The sequence below is a fragment of the Chrysemys picta genome, chromosome 8, assembly GCF_011386835.1.
Source record: "Chrysemys picta bellii isolate R12L10 chromosome 8, ASM1138683v2, whole genome shotgun sequence".
Lineage (NCBI taxonomy): Eukaryota > Metazoa > Chordata > Testudines > Emydidae > Chrysemys > Chrysemys picta.
In genome coordinates this window covers 55811627-55827890 of record NC_088798.1, presented here as the reverse complement: position 1 = coordinate 55827890, position 16264 = coordinate 55811627, and the positions used below count along the sequence as shown (strand labels likewise).

The window sequence follows — 16264 nt, the reverse complement described above, 5'->3', positions numbered from 1 at the left end:
CCTAGCTACCGCCTCTCAGGGAGGTGGATTAGCTACACCGATGGGAGAACCCCTCCCGTCTCTGTAGTGATTGGCTACGCTGAAGCACTACAGCGATGCAGCTGCAGTGGTTTGATGTAGACATAGCCATTGTGTTCTTAACTTGAGTTAGCTATGGGTGTGTCTACACTACAGGGGCACTGCTGCAGCACTGCTACTGTAGTGTAGATGCTTCCCTGCATCACCAGAATTCTTCCGTCGACCTAGCGGTGTCTACAGTGGGTTTAGGTTGATCTAACTCCATTGCATAGGGAGTGACATTTTTCACAGCCCTGAGTAATGTAGCGAGGAATTTTAGATGTAGCCCAGGTGTAACTCAAGGTAAAATCCTCGTGAAGACAAAGCAGATTGGAGTATTCATACGAGTTTGCAGGTTGAGTTCAAGACCAGGCTCCCCCGTGGCTAACTGGAGTTAAGAAGACACCTCATCTCCTAGGGAAGACGCAGCCATGGAGAGATTGCTTTTCATCAGGGGCTTCTGAAGGGGCAGGATGCAGCTTTTGACCAAACCATCCCATCCCAGCTGTACTGTACACATGATTGTCTCCTTCCATTTTGCAGGGCACGGGCTCCCTGAGTGAAAGCTCCATCCCCTCTATATCTGACACCAGCACCCCGAGACGAGGTCGCCGGCAACTCCCTCCGGTCCCCCCGAAGCCACGGCCGCTCCTCTCTTATGCCTCCATGATGCGGCACCCTGGTGACACCTCCCCACAACCGGATGAGAGTGAGGGGGGGTCCCCTCTATTCTCCCAGGCGCTGGAGACGAATGACACCTGCCTGACCGAGTCTTCCAGCTCTCCGCAGGGAAAGCAGAGCCGGCACTCCACCCCCCAGCGCTACATCTCGGAGCCATACCTGGCCCTGCATGACGACTCCCATGCCTCAGACTGCGGCGAGGAGGAGACGCTCACCTTTGAGGCTGCTGTCGCCACCAGCCTTGGCCGCTCCAACACCATCGGGTCAGCCCCTCCTTTGCGGCATGGCTGGCAAATGCCCAATGGGCACTACAGGAGAAGGAGGAGAGGGGCAGCGCAGGGGGTGATGTGTGGGGCTAGCATCGACGTGCTAAGTGATACGGAAGAAGATGACAAGTGCTAGAGGCCGCTCCCTCCCTCTGTTGCATGCTCTTCGCCACGCGTGGGAATGAAACGAACCCAAAATCAAATGCAGGAGAAATAAAATCTTTGTGCAAAAAAAATTTGAACCCACTGACCCCTCCCCCCTTTTTTCTGCACAAAGAAGCATTTGATTCGCTTGCACGCCTCTGGTCCAGTAAGGCTCAGGCACCAGTGGGATGAGTGTGGAAACCATGGAAGTGCCCCTCCCAAGCAAAACAGGACTTTATGCCTATGGGAAACCAGAGGGTGGATCCGCTGCCAAGCAAAACTCAGCAGAAAGCAGCCAGGACCCTGAGATTTATTTGTATTTGCCTTGGTCCCTTGAAGCTTGGCAAAAGATCCCAGCAGGCGGCTTTGGGCATGTTTCATTTTTCCCTTGGGAAGTCGGAGTGGGAGGATCGAGACAGATGCGGGGCCCTTCCAGAGAAACGGACACCGTCACTGGGGTTCTCTTGTGCTGCCCGTGGCTTTTGGTTTGCTTCCCAGATGCATTAGTGACAAAACTGCCAGGAGGAAGGTGGGGTGGGGGTGGGCGGTGGCCCTGAGGCCCAGCGGACAGCCAGCCGCTGCTGTGCATGATGGGAGGGGATGGGTTCAGGTGAAACCAAAACAAAACGGCTTGTACCATGGGGAGATTGTGGGAGGAGGGGCTGGGGGCAATGCTGCTGAACGTAACCACCTTGCTCGTACATATATTATTTATATACTGAGAACTATAGGTGTGTGTGTGTATATACGGTATGTGTGTGTATATATATTTATATGCTGTATATATAAAGATATACACATGCAGGTATTTGTTTTAGTCAACTGGTGCACGCTATCTCCAGGGCCACCTTTCTCCCGCAGGACCTCTAGCCAGCAGGCGAACACTTTCTGTTGACTTACAATGCCAGGTATGGTATTTTTCCTACCCTGGGTCTTGTTCTGTTGGACAAACGCGGCTGGGTCAGGCCCCTCTTTCCCCCTGCCTGGAAGGTGGCAGACCTGTTGTTTGAAATGCAAAATACAGATTTAAAACAAAAGGAAACGCCTCCCGGGAGATATTAACATGGGTGGCGGTATTATTGCTGGGCTGTGATTTTTGCATGTGGTTGAGCACCAGCTAGACTGAGGATCTGAGCATGTGCCAAAGAAGTTACCACTTCCCAGTTTACACTTAGCCCAGCGAGGAACTCAAATAGGTGTCCATGGGACTATGAAAATCTAGAGAAGGGAGTGGGAATCTCTCTTTACACCAATACCTCCCCACTCCCTCTCGTGTGTGTGGCTGGCCTGGCACTATACTCTCCTCCCTGCGGCTCAGGTGCCTCTGCATTCCACTGATGCACGGACAGAGTGTGCACTCGGGGTCTGATCCAAAGCTTACTAAAGTCGGTGGAAGTGTTCCCACAAATATCAGTGGGCTTTGGATCAGGTCCTGACTGATGCCCCTTTGTACTGGCTGAGCGTGAAAGTGTTGTTCACTAGCAAACTGCTTTGGCAAACATGAGCAGATTTTTCCCTAATGAGACACCCTAGTGCCAATTGAGCAGGGCTAGGTGATGCAGATAAGTACATAAATCTCTGCCCAGCCCAGTCCTAACCCAAGAGACCCAGAGGAAATGCATCCACCCTCTCGAACAATGAAACTGAAGGACTGAGCACAGTACTTTTCAAAACCAGACTAATTGGTTTAGAGAGGGGATGGAAAAGCATGGCTATTGGGGGTGAACGCTTCTCCCCTCCCCGTTCCCCAAGTGGCTTCATCGCTGCATGGAGGGACACTTAGGCATATTAGCCTTTCAAGATCTCCTGCAGAGGCAATGCTACAGACTGAATCCAGTCCCCACGTCCCTCCTGGAAAAAATGTGGGAAGCATCCTTTATTTCCCAAGTTCAGGTGCAGGAACTGGACATGGATTGCATCACCACCGCCATTAGAACCCCTCCTGGGCTTGACAAGCTCTCTCTGACCTGGAATGGAGGAGGGTTTTGATCTGACCGAGGAGACTAGGGTTGAGATTTTCAAAGCCGACTGGAGGATTTAGCTTCTCATCTGTTCTCAATTTGCCATGAGCTGTGTGACCCCAGTCAGTTTCCAAAATCTTAACCTTCCTGCCTTGTGGCCTGCTGCCTACTCTTCCACTGGCAAATTATGGGCACTCTGGAGCAGTTCCAGGCAGAATGTTCTCCCCCCAATTCACAAACAGATTGGCACCGTCAATGTGCCTTCAATCTTGTATGGATTGAAGAAGGTTTGTTTGAGAAGCTTTAAAATATACATATGAAGTACCTGATGGGACAGTGTCATGCAAGCAGGATTTTATTAGCATTGGCTTGAGAAGGTTACGTTACTCAGGGGTGAATTGTCAGCTCAACCCAAACCAAGGACCTCTTCAACCTTTCCATTACACCAGCGTGCTGTATTATGCCATGCAGTGTACAGAAAAAATCCATTTGGAGCAAGTTTTAGACAGGTGTATTGGGACTGTTTATTGTATCCCTTCACCTGTTAGCCAGGTGCAACAGGACCTAAAATGAGCTTTATTAACCATAAAAACATCATGGCTGCAAGACCCAGTATCTCGTCACCTTCCAGAGCTAGGAGCAGCATGCTATGTATCTCGCTGAGAATCTCCCCTCTCCGATGGGATAAGGAGCCATGGAGGTTAGGAACCCACATCTCACTGGAAGGTCAGTGAACACTGGGCACCTAACTCCCATTTGGGCCTTTAACAAATCTCCCCTTAAAGCTCCCATTTCTAGCACTTCAGCATTATGTAGTATTTGGCCATTGAGCTGTCCCTGCATCAGGAATGATGATCGCCTGTGAAGGGGCCTCTGCCCCGTCTAATTATGATGGGGAGAAATTCCACATTTGGGGGCAAGAAGAAACAATTCTGTGGCAGGTTGATTTGGGGAGCTACTCAGGGTTTTCGGCTGTTAGAAGTCATCCTGGTGTGAGGATGGATTAGTGGACAGAGTGCAAGCAAGGGGAATGAAGGAGCAAGATCAATGCAGTTTATTGCATGGTTATGCCATTTTTCTCCCATGGCTCTGCCACCTATCCCATAGCTCTGCAATTCTGCATATGCATAGCACTTCAGTCTGTGGGAGAAGGATGGGGGAGTGCGTTTATTCTATATGACATGGCTTTCTTGTAAACAGGACTGATTTTCCCTCGGAAGGTGTGTTTCTAGGCACGTGTTCTGTCTTCTCTCTTTCAGCGATAATCTTCAAGGGAAGCACATATGTAATCAGCTGTGTGTGCTGTCCCCAATGTGCAGTACCTGGCACAAGTCCTTTAGATGACCCAAAGAACAGATTTAGCAAATCAACCATTTCCTCTCCCATTCAGTGGCCTTTATGCAGAAATTGAGGTAGGAGGCTGATTTTCACTTCCGGTTTTAGGCTGTTCAGGCCTTGGTTCAGCAATCCATCCCTCTCCAGCAAAGCATGGGAGCACATGCTTAACTACACTGAATTAGGATGGATTTAAGCATGTGCTTAGATGCTATACTGAACTGGGACCCGAATGCACGAAGGATATGCGAGTGCAGACCAAAAGCTTATCCGGCAGGCAGGACTGGATTGGAATGGATTTGTCTGCAGTTAGTTTTTGGCTGGCCTGGTCTGCTTGAAAATTGAAATTTTCCTTTCCTAAAGTCCAGCTATGCCACAAAATAAATCCAGTCTGAGAGGGGAGAGCTGGCTGCCCACGCTTCCAGTGTTCCCAGGATGGCTTGGCCCCTCCCTTCCACATACACATGCAAATGGAAGGGAACAAACCAGCAATCAGCGGCTGGCAACAATAATATAATGGTGTGGGTATTATTATATAGCAGCTTTTGTCTTAAGGTACCTGTATAGATAAATGGGCTAAAATCTTCCTCCTGCTGAGAGTGGTGAGGTGGAGGGTGCAAGCGGATTCAGCATAAGGGGTGCTGGGGGACTCCGGGATTGTCTGGCTGTAGGAAGAGGGTTGAGCAGTGTATGGATGAGTAAGCCTGCCTGCAGTACTGCAGTGCAGCATATTCGGGACAAGTGTGCTTATCTGTAGAGTTCATGAAGTTGAGTCATCTGGGACAACTTCCTAATATAGGAACTGTACTATTTAAAATACAGCATGTGGCTAAATTCCAGCTCCAGTTGTAACTGCTCTGTAATTCTGTTCTGCCAGCCTGAATTCCCGCTGTGGTTTCAAATGTGTGTTCTCTGCTGTGCTCACTGTGGCAGAGGGATGCTAGTGTAGGGTAGCTGTTTTGTTTCCACCCCAGAGGTGGTTGCATTTCAGTAGGGTGAGGAGTGATCTTTGTACATACAGGGCCAAAGCCTGGTTCCTTTGAAGTCAGTGGGAGTTTTGCCATTCATTGCAGCAGGACTAGACTTTGGCATGGGGGCTGTATAAATGCTTTGGGACCGAAGATGCTATGTAATAATAATACCCAATGTACTATATTACTCGAGCCAGTCGTGATGCCGAATTGTGCATCTACAGTTATGTTGGTGTGCCTTGTCATACTAGAAGGGGATGCTGTGCTCTGAAGGCACATGTTTGGGGTGGCTAACTGGGAAGTGTGAGCATGTGGCCCTTAGCTTAGCTTCTTGCAATCATGCCCTCGTTTCTGTCAGAGGGTTATTGTGTTTTAGTTTGTCTGTGTTGTGCAGCAGCCTCGGCCACCCAAAACCTAACTCTAGACAAGTGACATTTAATTCTGCACCACCCACTGGATAAGCTACAGCTCGGTCCTTAGAAATCCTGGTGGCATTCGCTGTCCTGAAACTGAAAGTGAAGATCAGCCTCTCACATCGTTTTCTGAGTTTCTGAAAAAAAATTTCAATGAAAAATTTCAGCCAGCTCTAAGAACTATCAAGCCAGCCAGCTCTAAGAACAGTTATCAAGGGGAGAGATTGGGGAAAAGATCCGTATTCTAGGTGCCAAATGCTTTCACTGCCTATCTGTACCCTTGTGCCTCACTCCAAGGAGTGACTGTCCCTCTCTCCTGTGTGCCAAATCCTCTTGCCACCCCCAAACGCCCCCAGCAAGCTACCCAATTCCTCCCCAGCCATCCTACCCCTCTCTTAGCTATCTGACCCTCTCACTGTCCCTAAACAAGTGATGAATCCATCCCTGCACAGCTCTTTCAGCTGCTTAATTCACACAAAGCATCCCTAAAAGTGACCTGGACCACCCCCTTCCAACAGCTTAACTTCTCTCAGCAAGCAAGCCAGCTCTCCTGTCAGTTCCCATGCTGTCCGGTTTCCAGGTCTCATCCTGATGGAATGTAATGAGGGTTAACCCAAAGTCCAAATGGCTGCCCAGTAATTCACTGCCATCCAAAACCTCTTTGCAGGATCTCTCTACCTCATTATGCTTGATCTCGTTAGCCCACCTGCCAAACCATACAGAAACGTAGCAGTTTCATTTATTGTGTTGCTTGGTTTTAATTTGTCAGGCACCAGATGATATGGGGATGGGTGCATTTACAAACAAACAAACAGTGATTAAAGGGCTGGGCTGTCATTGCCAGGGCTAGGCATATGGCTCTGACTTTCAGTGTTTTCGGGGGGTGAGGCATTTTGTGTTTTAAGCAAAGGGCCCTCTCAGGGGCTTTAGACTCAGGTTGGTAGAGATGGGCCTGAGTTGCTGTGCTGGGCTGTGTGAATTCAGCTCAGAGAGTTGGGGCTGTCTGGGTCTGGGGGTTTGGCTCAGGCTCATCTCCGATATGGAGCTTTCCCTTGCCGATCTGTTTGCCATTATAAAGAGCTTTTGGTAGCTTCTTGACAGTACGAAGAACGTCTCTCCTGCAATTTGTAGTACATGTTATTGCCCAGGAAGCTCACAAGAGCGTTTTCAAACACCAGGGAGAGGCAAGCAGCAGAGACCTGTTGGGCCGGCCGTCAGCCAGGAGAATGCAGCACAGGCCCCGTTGCGTCTGGGTCCAGGCCCATCGATTTCCTTTCACTCTTTTAAGTCCTTCATTTAGCCAAAATGTAAAGACTCGCTCAGGGGATTTCCTGACTCAAATATTTCCGTGTAAAGTGAATCTGGAGAAGGTGCAGCTGTCTGCCAGCAGCAGCCACTGCCTCTGCAGCTCTGAGCCAGTAACTACCGGAGTCTCTGTCCCTTTGGGGCAGCACACAACACCCCCAAGGAGACTTGAACATAGACCCTTGTGGTCCATGGGCAGTGCCAGATGAGCCTCCACCTGGCTGTTGGGCTTTTCTTGGCTAGATGTCGCTCCCCCTGTGTATCACAGCTCCTTGGAGCTTGATGCCTCTCAGGTTAGGTGAAGTGCAGTGAGGCCTAGGTAGGGTTGCCACGTGTCCAGTTTTTGGCTGGAACGCCCGGTCAAAAAGGGACCCTGGCGGCTCCAGTCAGCACTGCTGACCAGGCCGTTAAAAGTCCAGTTGGCGCAGAGCTGGCAGGGTCCCTACCTGCATAGCTCCTCAGAAGCAGCGACATGACCCTTGGCTCCTAGGCAAAGGGATGGCCACAGGGGTTCCATGTGCTGCCCCCAACCTGAGCACCAGCTCTGCAGCTCCCATTGTCTGGGAACCACGGCCAATGGGAGCTATGGAGGCAGCGCCTGTGGGCCGAGGCAGCGCACAGAGCCGCCTGGCCATGCCTCCACCTAGACTCATAGACTTTAAGGTCAGAAGGGACCATTATGATTGTCTAGTCTGACCTCCTGCACAATGCAAGCCACAGAATCTCACCCACTCACTCCTATAATAAACCCCTAAACTATGTCTGAGCTATTGAAGTCTTCAAATCATGGTTTAAAGACTTCAAGGTGCAGAGAATCCTCCAGCAAGTGACCCGTGCCCCATGCTGCAGAGGAAGGCGAAAAAACCCCAGGGCCTCTGCCAATCTGCCCTGGAGGAAAATTCCTTCCCAACCCCAAATATGGTGATCAGCGAAACCTTGAGCATGTGGGCAAGACTCACCAGCCAGACACCCAGAAAAGAATTCTCTGTGGTAACTCAGATCCCACCCCATCTAACATCCCATCACAGGCCATTGGGCATATTTACCGCTAATAGTCAAAGATCAGTTAATTGCCAAAATTAGACTATCCCATCATACCATCCCCTCCATAAACTTATCAAGCTTAGGCTTAAAGCCAGATATGTCTTTTGCCCCCACTACTCCCCTTGGAAGGCTGTTCCAGAACTTCACTCCTCTGATGGTTAGAAACCTTCGTCTAATTTCATGTCTAAACTTCCTGATGGCCAGTTTATATCCATTTGTTCTTGTGTCCACATTGGTACTGAGCTTAAATAATTCTTCTCCCTCCCTGGTATTTATCCCTCTGATATATTTGTAGAGAGCAATCATATCTCCCCTCAGCCTTCCTTTGGTTAGGCTAAACAAGCCAAGCTCTTTGAGTCTCCTTTCATAAGACAGGTTTTCCATTCCTTGGATCATCCTAGTAGCCCTTCTCTGTACCTGTTCCAGTTTGAATTCATCCTTCTAAAACATGGGAGACCAGAACGGCACACAGTATACCAGATGAGGTCTCACCAGTGCCTTGTGTAACGGTACTAACATCTCCTTATCTCTACTGGAAATACCTCGCCTGATGCATCCCAAGACCGCATTAGCTTTTTTAACGGCCATATCACATTGGCGGCTCATAGTCATCCTGTGATCAACCAATACGCTAAGGTCCTTCTCCTCTGTTACTTCCAACTGATGAGTCCCCAGCTTATAACCAAAATTCTTGTTATTAATCCCTAAATGCATGACCTTGCACTTTTCACTATTAAATTTCATCCTATTACTCCAGTTTACAAGGTCATCCAGATCTTCCTGTATAATATCCCGGTCCTTCTCTGTATTGGCAATACCTCCCAGCTTTGTGTCATCCGCAAACCTTATTAGCACACTCCCACTTTTTGTGCCAAGGTCAGTAATAAAAAGATTAAATAAGATTGGTCCCAAAACGGATCCCTGAGGAACTCCACTAGTAACTTCTCTCCAGTCTGACAGTTCACCTTTCAGTATGACCCTTTGTAGTCACCCATTTATCCAGTTCCTTATCCACCTTTCAATTTTCATATTGATCACATCTTTTCCAATTTAACTAATTCCCCATGTGGAACTGTATCAAATGTCTTACTGAAATCAAGGTAAATTAGATCCACTGTGTTTCCTTTGTCTAAAAAATCTGTAACCTTCTCAAAGAAGGAGATCAGGTTGGTTTGGTATGATCTACTTTTGTAAAACCATGTTGTATTTTGTCCCAACTACCATTGACCTCAGTGTCCTACTTTCTCCTTCAAAAATTTTTCTAAGACCTTGCATACGACAGATGTCAGACTAACAGGCAAACTAACTAACAGTTACCTGGATCACATTTTTTCCCTTTCTTAAAAATAGGAACTATGTTAGCAATTCTCCAGTCATACCCCTGAGTTTACAGATTCATTAAAAACTCTTGCTAATGGGCTTGCAATTTCATGTGCCAGTTCCTTTAATATTCTTGGATGAAGATTATCTGGGCCCCCCGATTTAGTCCCGTTAAGCTGTTCGAGTTTGGCTTCTACCTTGGATGTGGTAATATCTATCTCCATATCCTCGTACCCATTTGTCATCCTGCCATTATCCCTAAGCTCCTCATTAAAGACTGAGGCAAAGTATTTGTTTAGATATTGGGCCATGCCTAGATTATCCTTAACCTCCACTGCATCCTCAGTGTTTAGTGGTCCCACTTCTTCTTTCTTTGTTTTCTTCTTATTTATATGGCTATAGAACCTTTTACTATTGGTTTTAATTCCCTTTGCAAGGTCCAATTCTACATGGCTTTTGACCTTTCTCACTTTATCTCTACATGTTCTGACCTCAATAAGGTAGCTTTTCTTGCTGATCCATCCCATCTTCCACTTCTTGTTGGCTTTCTGCTTTTTCTTAATCACCTCTCTGAGATGCTTGCTCATCCAGCTTGGTCTACAACTCCTGCCTATGAATTTTTCCCCCTTTCTTGGGATGCAGGCTTCTCATAGTTTCTGCAACTTTGACTTGAAGTAATTCCAGGCCTCCTCCGCCTTTAGATCCACAAGTTCTTCAGTCCAATCCACTTCCCTAACTAATTTCCTTATTTTTTAAAGTTAGCCCTTTTGAAATCAAAAACCCTAGTCACAGATCTATTTTTTTATCATTCCATTTAGTTTTAACTGAATTAGCTCATGATCGCTTGAACCAAGGTTGTCCCCTACAACCATTTCTTCTATGAGGTCTTCACTACTCACCAAAACCAAATCTAAAATGGCATCCCCTCTTGTTGGTTCAGCAACTACTTGGTGAAGGAATCCATCAGCTATCACATCCAGGAAAATCTGAGCCCTATTATTATTACTAGCACTTGTCCACCAGTTTATATCTGGGAAGTTAAAGTCTCCCATGATCACACAATTCCCGTTAGTATTTACTTCATTAAAAACATTAAAGAGGTCTCTATCCATATCCAAATCAGATCCTGCTGTTCTATAGCACACCCCAAGCACTATCCCAGGGGAGATTCTAGTAGCTTTCTTCCCCAATGTGATTTTTGCCCAGACAGACTCCGTCTTATCCATTCCATCACTTCTTATTTCTTTTCAGTCTACCTCATCATTGATATACAATGCTACTCCACCACCTTTGCCTTTCTTTCTTTCTTTCTTTCTTAAACAGCACATACCCTTCAATACCTGTACTCCAGTCATGACTACTATTCCACCATGTTTCTGTTATCCCTATAATATCTGGTTTAGCTTCCTGCACCAGTACCTCTAGTTCCTCCATTTTGTAACCTAGGCTCTTCGCATTGGTGTACAAACATCTTAATTTTTGCTGTTTGGCTTCGCTCACAGTCTTTACCCGATTAGGCATTGATATTCTACCACCAGTATCACCTATTAGACTGGTATCTACACTACCCTTCCTCCGTATGTCCATTCTCCTACCCACGGCTGTATCCTTTCTTTCTTCGTTTTCTTCCCTTTCAATGTTAAAATCCAGCGTGGAGATTACCTGGACATCTCTCAACCATCTCCTCCAAATTCCTAGTTTAAAGCTCTCTTAATCAGTTGTGCCAGCCTCCATCCTAGAAGTCTATTTCCCTCCCTACTCAGGTGAAGTCCATCCTGAGAGAACAGTCCTCTGTCCATGAATGCTTCCCAGTGGCCATACATCCCAACTCCCTGCGCCAGCCCAGTGAAAATGAGCGAATGAGAGAGGGTGGGGGAGAGCGACAGAGGGAGGGGGGATGGAGTGAGCGGGGGGGGAGCCTCAGAAGGGGCAGGGCAGAGGGTGGGGCCTTAGGGAAAGTGGGCAGAAGGGTGTTTGGTTTTGTGCAATTAGAAAGTCAGCAACTACAGGCCTAGGTCAGGTCTTTTGGGCCCTCATCGCCGCCTGCTCGTTCCCCACCTCTCAGAGCCGTTGGCAAACTGCAAGGGTCTGGGGGATGTTGGAGCTCAGGGAAAGCGCAAGAGCCTCGAGAGCTGCTGAGCATTGGCTCTGGGGCCACCGGGGCCACAGTCCAGACCAAGCTGGTCTTCAGGAGCATTGGTGCCTGCTCCCCGGTGAGGGCCCCCTTCAGTTTCCATGGAGATAAGCTTTAGTGTAAAAATAACGAGCATTTCTCTCGTGGTTGAGGAGAATGAAAACCAACTGCGGGGTGCAGGGGGAGGGTGTTAAGGCCTGGTCTGCAGCCCACTGAAGGCAATGGAAAAACTCGCATTGGTGCCACTGGGCTTTGAATTGGGCCCTGACTGAGCATACAAGAAGAATCAATAGCTGTAAAAGGCCCATTCTGGCTCTCGTAACTCCCTGTGACAAAGGGACATTGCAGGTACTCAGTACCTGTCTGGATCAAGAGGTGAGACCTGCCCTATTCATCCCCATTAGCTGTTTCCTCTGAAACCTAAGGATGGCTCCCACATTTATTATTCCAACTGGGGTGGGGTGGGGGATGCATGGCTGTACGGTCCTGCAATCTGATACCAGAGAAATGTGTCACAATTAAACAAAACAAAGGGAAAACTAATTACTCCAGAACTGACAGGAAGTAATCAGCAGCTGGATAACTCTGAACCAGTCAGCTTTGAGGAACTGACTCTGATTCTCCAGCAGCAGGAAGGCAGCTGTGTTACTGTCAGCTTGTTCCAAAGGCATATCTCCTCATGGTACAAACTGTTGGGCTAGGAGGTGGTCATGGGCGGGTGGGGTGTGGATGAGATGACCCTCCCCCATACGTATTGTAAATAAAGGGGTTTGCATCTTGACCTTCTAAATGCAAAAAGATTTATGACAATAAGCCATGCTCTGTGTAAATACATTACTGGGGGTGGGAGGTGGGGTTCTCTTGTGTGTGTGCATTAGGTGGGGGGGGGGACTATAAAGAGGATCCTTGTTTCACGTTGGTTTTAAAGCTTATAACTTATGTCTCATTATTATGGTTCTAGCAGACCAGCAAGTGTGCAATGAAGTTTATGAGTTTTGAAATATTTCTTAATTTTTAAACTCATATTTCAAGCTTAATATCTCTTCGGCACACAAACTGGTCTCTCTCCCCTATGAAGGCTTATCCTGGTCCCCCTCACCTGAGGGAAGGTGTGTTCCCCTTGCCCCCAGCAATCTAGACAGAGTGCTGGTATATGCCACCAGGGAAATGATGGATCTTTCAGCTCAGAGTTTGACTGGCCATGAGATCATTTGCTTGTAGCTGGAACTGGAATCTAGCTTTGGCTACAGGTGGCTCTGCAGGTAGTGAAGTCTGGATTCAGGACTGAGATCAGTTGACTCTTTAGATCCTAGAGCACAGAACCAGGAGTGGGCTCAGATCTGTCTGAATGCTACAGCAGGATCGGGACTTAGATGGGGTTTCCAGCTTAGTGATGGCGCCAGAGGCTTGAAATGGGGCTGAGATAGGTTAGAGAGCTCTATCTGATCAAGCTAAGTATTTACAGTCTGCTTATTGCCATAACATCTGAGCACCTACATAGGTGGGTCTGCTCTCCAGACACACAAAATCAGTCTCCGGTTCAAGCTGTTTCCCAAAATGCCTTGAATCAGCATGGACACTCAATCTCTCTCCAAAAGTTGGAGCCATGACACTCAAATCGGAACTGAGACTGGTGATGGGAAAGGGGCATGTCCAGCTCCTGGAGCCAAAACTTTGAAGTAGCATGGAAGTTGGGTTTCTCTCCAGATGTTAAAGATGCCTGTCAGGGGAGCTCTGTGCTTCCCAGCTCCTGGATGGAATGTCTCTCTCCCCCTTCTCCCTCCCCCTTCCCCCCCCCCCCCCCCGCACCCATGTATTGCACAGACACTTCACTACATATTTGGATTAGGAGATGGAAGCATTTTCTTCTTGACTCTCAGTGGTCTTGGGTGGGAATCATTTGAAATTTCCGTTTGACAAGTTAGTTGCTGTTGAAACCATAAAAACAGGAGCGAGGAGAAACAGTAAAAATCAAAGTGCCATTAAAGTAAAACACTGCGGGATGGTTGGCATCCATGGCACTAAAGCAGAATTTGCCCCTTTGTGTGAAACAAGTGCTAAAACATTGCCACCCCTGTTCTAGAGTAGCCCTCGTCCAAATTATTTGATGAGAGTTTCCGTATGGTATGCCAGTACCAGCTGGTTTATTGAAAACCTGTTGGGTTCATCAGCCAAGTAATGAGCATCCATCGATAGCATGGATGCGGAACCTGAGTAGAGCTTTTTATTCATCTACACTGGTGTTTTTTTAACATACAGAAACTGTTTGTATGCAGCTACACTATAAACCACAGTGTTGGGAATCTTTCTTTTCAGTGGCACCACGAGCATGGACTGATTAGATCTACCTTGCAAAGTCCAGGATGTGGTTACACCTCTAGAAGGGGATAAAGTACCCCGGGGGGGGTCATAGGATTTGAAAGCAAATGGGGACAATACTGTATCGGCCTGTAAAACCAAAAAATGAGAGAGCTAAGGGAAAGACTCCCCATAGGAGAACAGATTGTTTCAAGGTACTGTTGCAGCCTGCATATCCTTTTGTAAGGCTACATCTACACTACAGGGGGGGGGTTGATTTAAGATACGCAAATTCAGCTACGTGAATAGCATAGCTGAATTCGACGTTTCGCAGCCCACTTACCCCGCTGTAGGGACGGCGGCAAAATCGACCTCTGCGGCTTCCCGTCGACGGCGCTTACTCCCACCTCCGCTGGTGGAGTAAGAGCGTCGATTCGGGGATCGATTGTCGCGTCCCAACGGGACGCGATAAATCGATCCCCGAGAGGTCGATTTCTACCCGCCAATTCAGGCAGGTAGTGTAGACCCAGCCTTAGTCTCCGGACTAACTCTGCTTCTGTATAATGTATCTTCCATGGCCTAAAGAAGGCTTGACAGCCGACAGAAGCTTTCTCCCCCTTGACAAGCCCATGAGAATCTGCTGCTAAGCTCTCCGCTTATGGTCAGGTTCCAAGCATCACTGCTGTACTTGGAGCAAGCATCTCCAAACCAAGGGTATGTTTTCTTAAATCCAACCAGAAGATGTTCTTTATTACTTTAATAACCCTTCAACATAGCAGGGGGAAAACTGGGGTGGTAAAAATATACTTCCATGCAGAGAGAGGGCCATGGCAGGACATCAGGTGGGGGAGGAGCTAACAAGAATGTCCATGCAGGGAGAGGGCCATGGCAGGATATGGGGAGGCAGAGAAAATCAGGGAAATAGTTCAGTCTCTGCATCTGGATCTAGTGTTTCCGGATAACCAGACCCTGCTCAGTCCAATCCAACTGGAGGTGCACCAATACAATACTACTACTGGTGCACAGCTGGCTAACTGATCCCCAGCCGTATTGAGACATCCAGCTGTTCTAAACAACAACCATTGCCTCTGGAGTTGACTCTGTGCCGTTTTCACTTGCTCGTTACCCGAAGCATATGACGATTGACTAAGAGAAAGCAGAGCAGCTGCTGAGGTGCAAAGTGCATGCTAATCAAACTGGCACACAGCATTCCCTTTTGGGTTTTTTTCCATAGTCACAGTCCTGGCACATCCAGGGCAAGTCCAAGATCCCTCCAATAAATGCAGTTCTTATTGGCGGACCAAAGCCATGATCCCTGTGGAAGTCTGGGTGCACCTCTCCTAAGCCAGCTGCTGAGCTCAGCACTGCATGTTGACGAGGTGGATATATTGTAACATAAATGCTCGTTTGGCTCCAAAAGGAAAACCACACAAAAACAGGGGGGGGGGGGAGGGGGAAATGTAAAACTTTAATGTTTTTTTGTCAGAGAAAAAAATAAAATAAAAACTTGTTCTAAAGAATTAACCCAGCGGCCTTCTGCTTTTTCTTCTCTTCGGATTCGCGTCACAGTGGCGCTCAGCAGGTTCAGCTGGACTCAGTCAGGTACTGTACAGACACGTGGGAAGAAACAGTCCTTGTCCCAAGGAGTTTGCAATCGAACTAGACAAAGGTCACGAGGGAAAACAGAGGCTGAGAGTTGACGTGATCTACCCAAGGCCATCCGGCAGGTCAGTGGAAGAGCTGGGAATAGAACGCAGGAGACAGCTCCTCAGCTGAAGTAAAATATCCCAGAATGGAGCGATGACGCTTAACGCTGTCTGAGGATCTGCCCCCAGTGCAGTGCCCTGCCCATGGCAACATGCTGCCTCTCTGCATGTGTTCTGTAGCAAATACAGTAATACACACGGAGTGACCTTCCTTGGGAGGACATCACATTTATTTATATTGTGCATGCTGTTGCTTGGTGGTTCAAAGACATTTCTTTTCTGAATTGACTCTGGTAGATTGCACAAAACTAGGTCGAGCGCACCTTCTCATTTTGTATGCTCGGTAGCAAACTGTTACCAGCAGCAATCATTTCTGGTGGGGAGAAACACTTTCTCTGACCTGTGCCCCAATGTGACATTCTTGACTCTGTTTCATTCAGAACAGTTGCATTCCCTTACAATTATTCATTAGGATGGTTGTGGATTTAGCAGTCTCTCTGATCTCACTTGACATCACTCCACCCACTGTTGCTTTTCTGGTCTGCCAGCTGCAATACACTGGAAACAACCCACTGAAAAAGACAACATTTGCTAGAGGCTTCCAATTGTTCATGTATGATAGGTAGCGA

General features: G+C 47.8%; 1 protein-coding gene across 2 annotated transcripts in view; it reads left to right on the top strand.

Annotated features, from left to right (window-relative positions):
- The window catches only part of CACNA1E (calcium voltage-gated channel subunit alpha1 E), a 267448-nt gene extending 251999 nt beyond the window's left edge, over positions 1–15449 (top strand). For both annotated transcript variants that reach the window (XM_065554517.1, XM_065554515.1), the window contains one exon: positions 601–15449. In XM_065554517.1, the coding sequence (XP_065410589.1) occupies positions 601–1140 (540 nt within the window). In that variant the 3' untranslated portion in view covers positions 1141–15449. The remainder of the gene's footprint in view (positions 1–600) is intronic.
- The last annotated feature ends 815 nt before the right edge of the window (positions 15450–16264 follow it).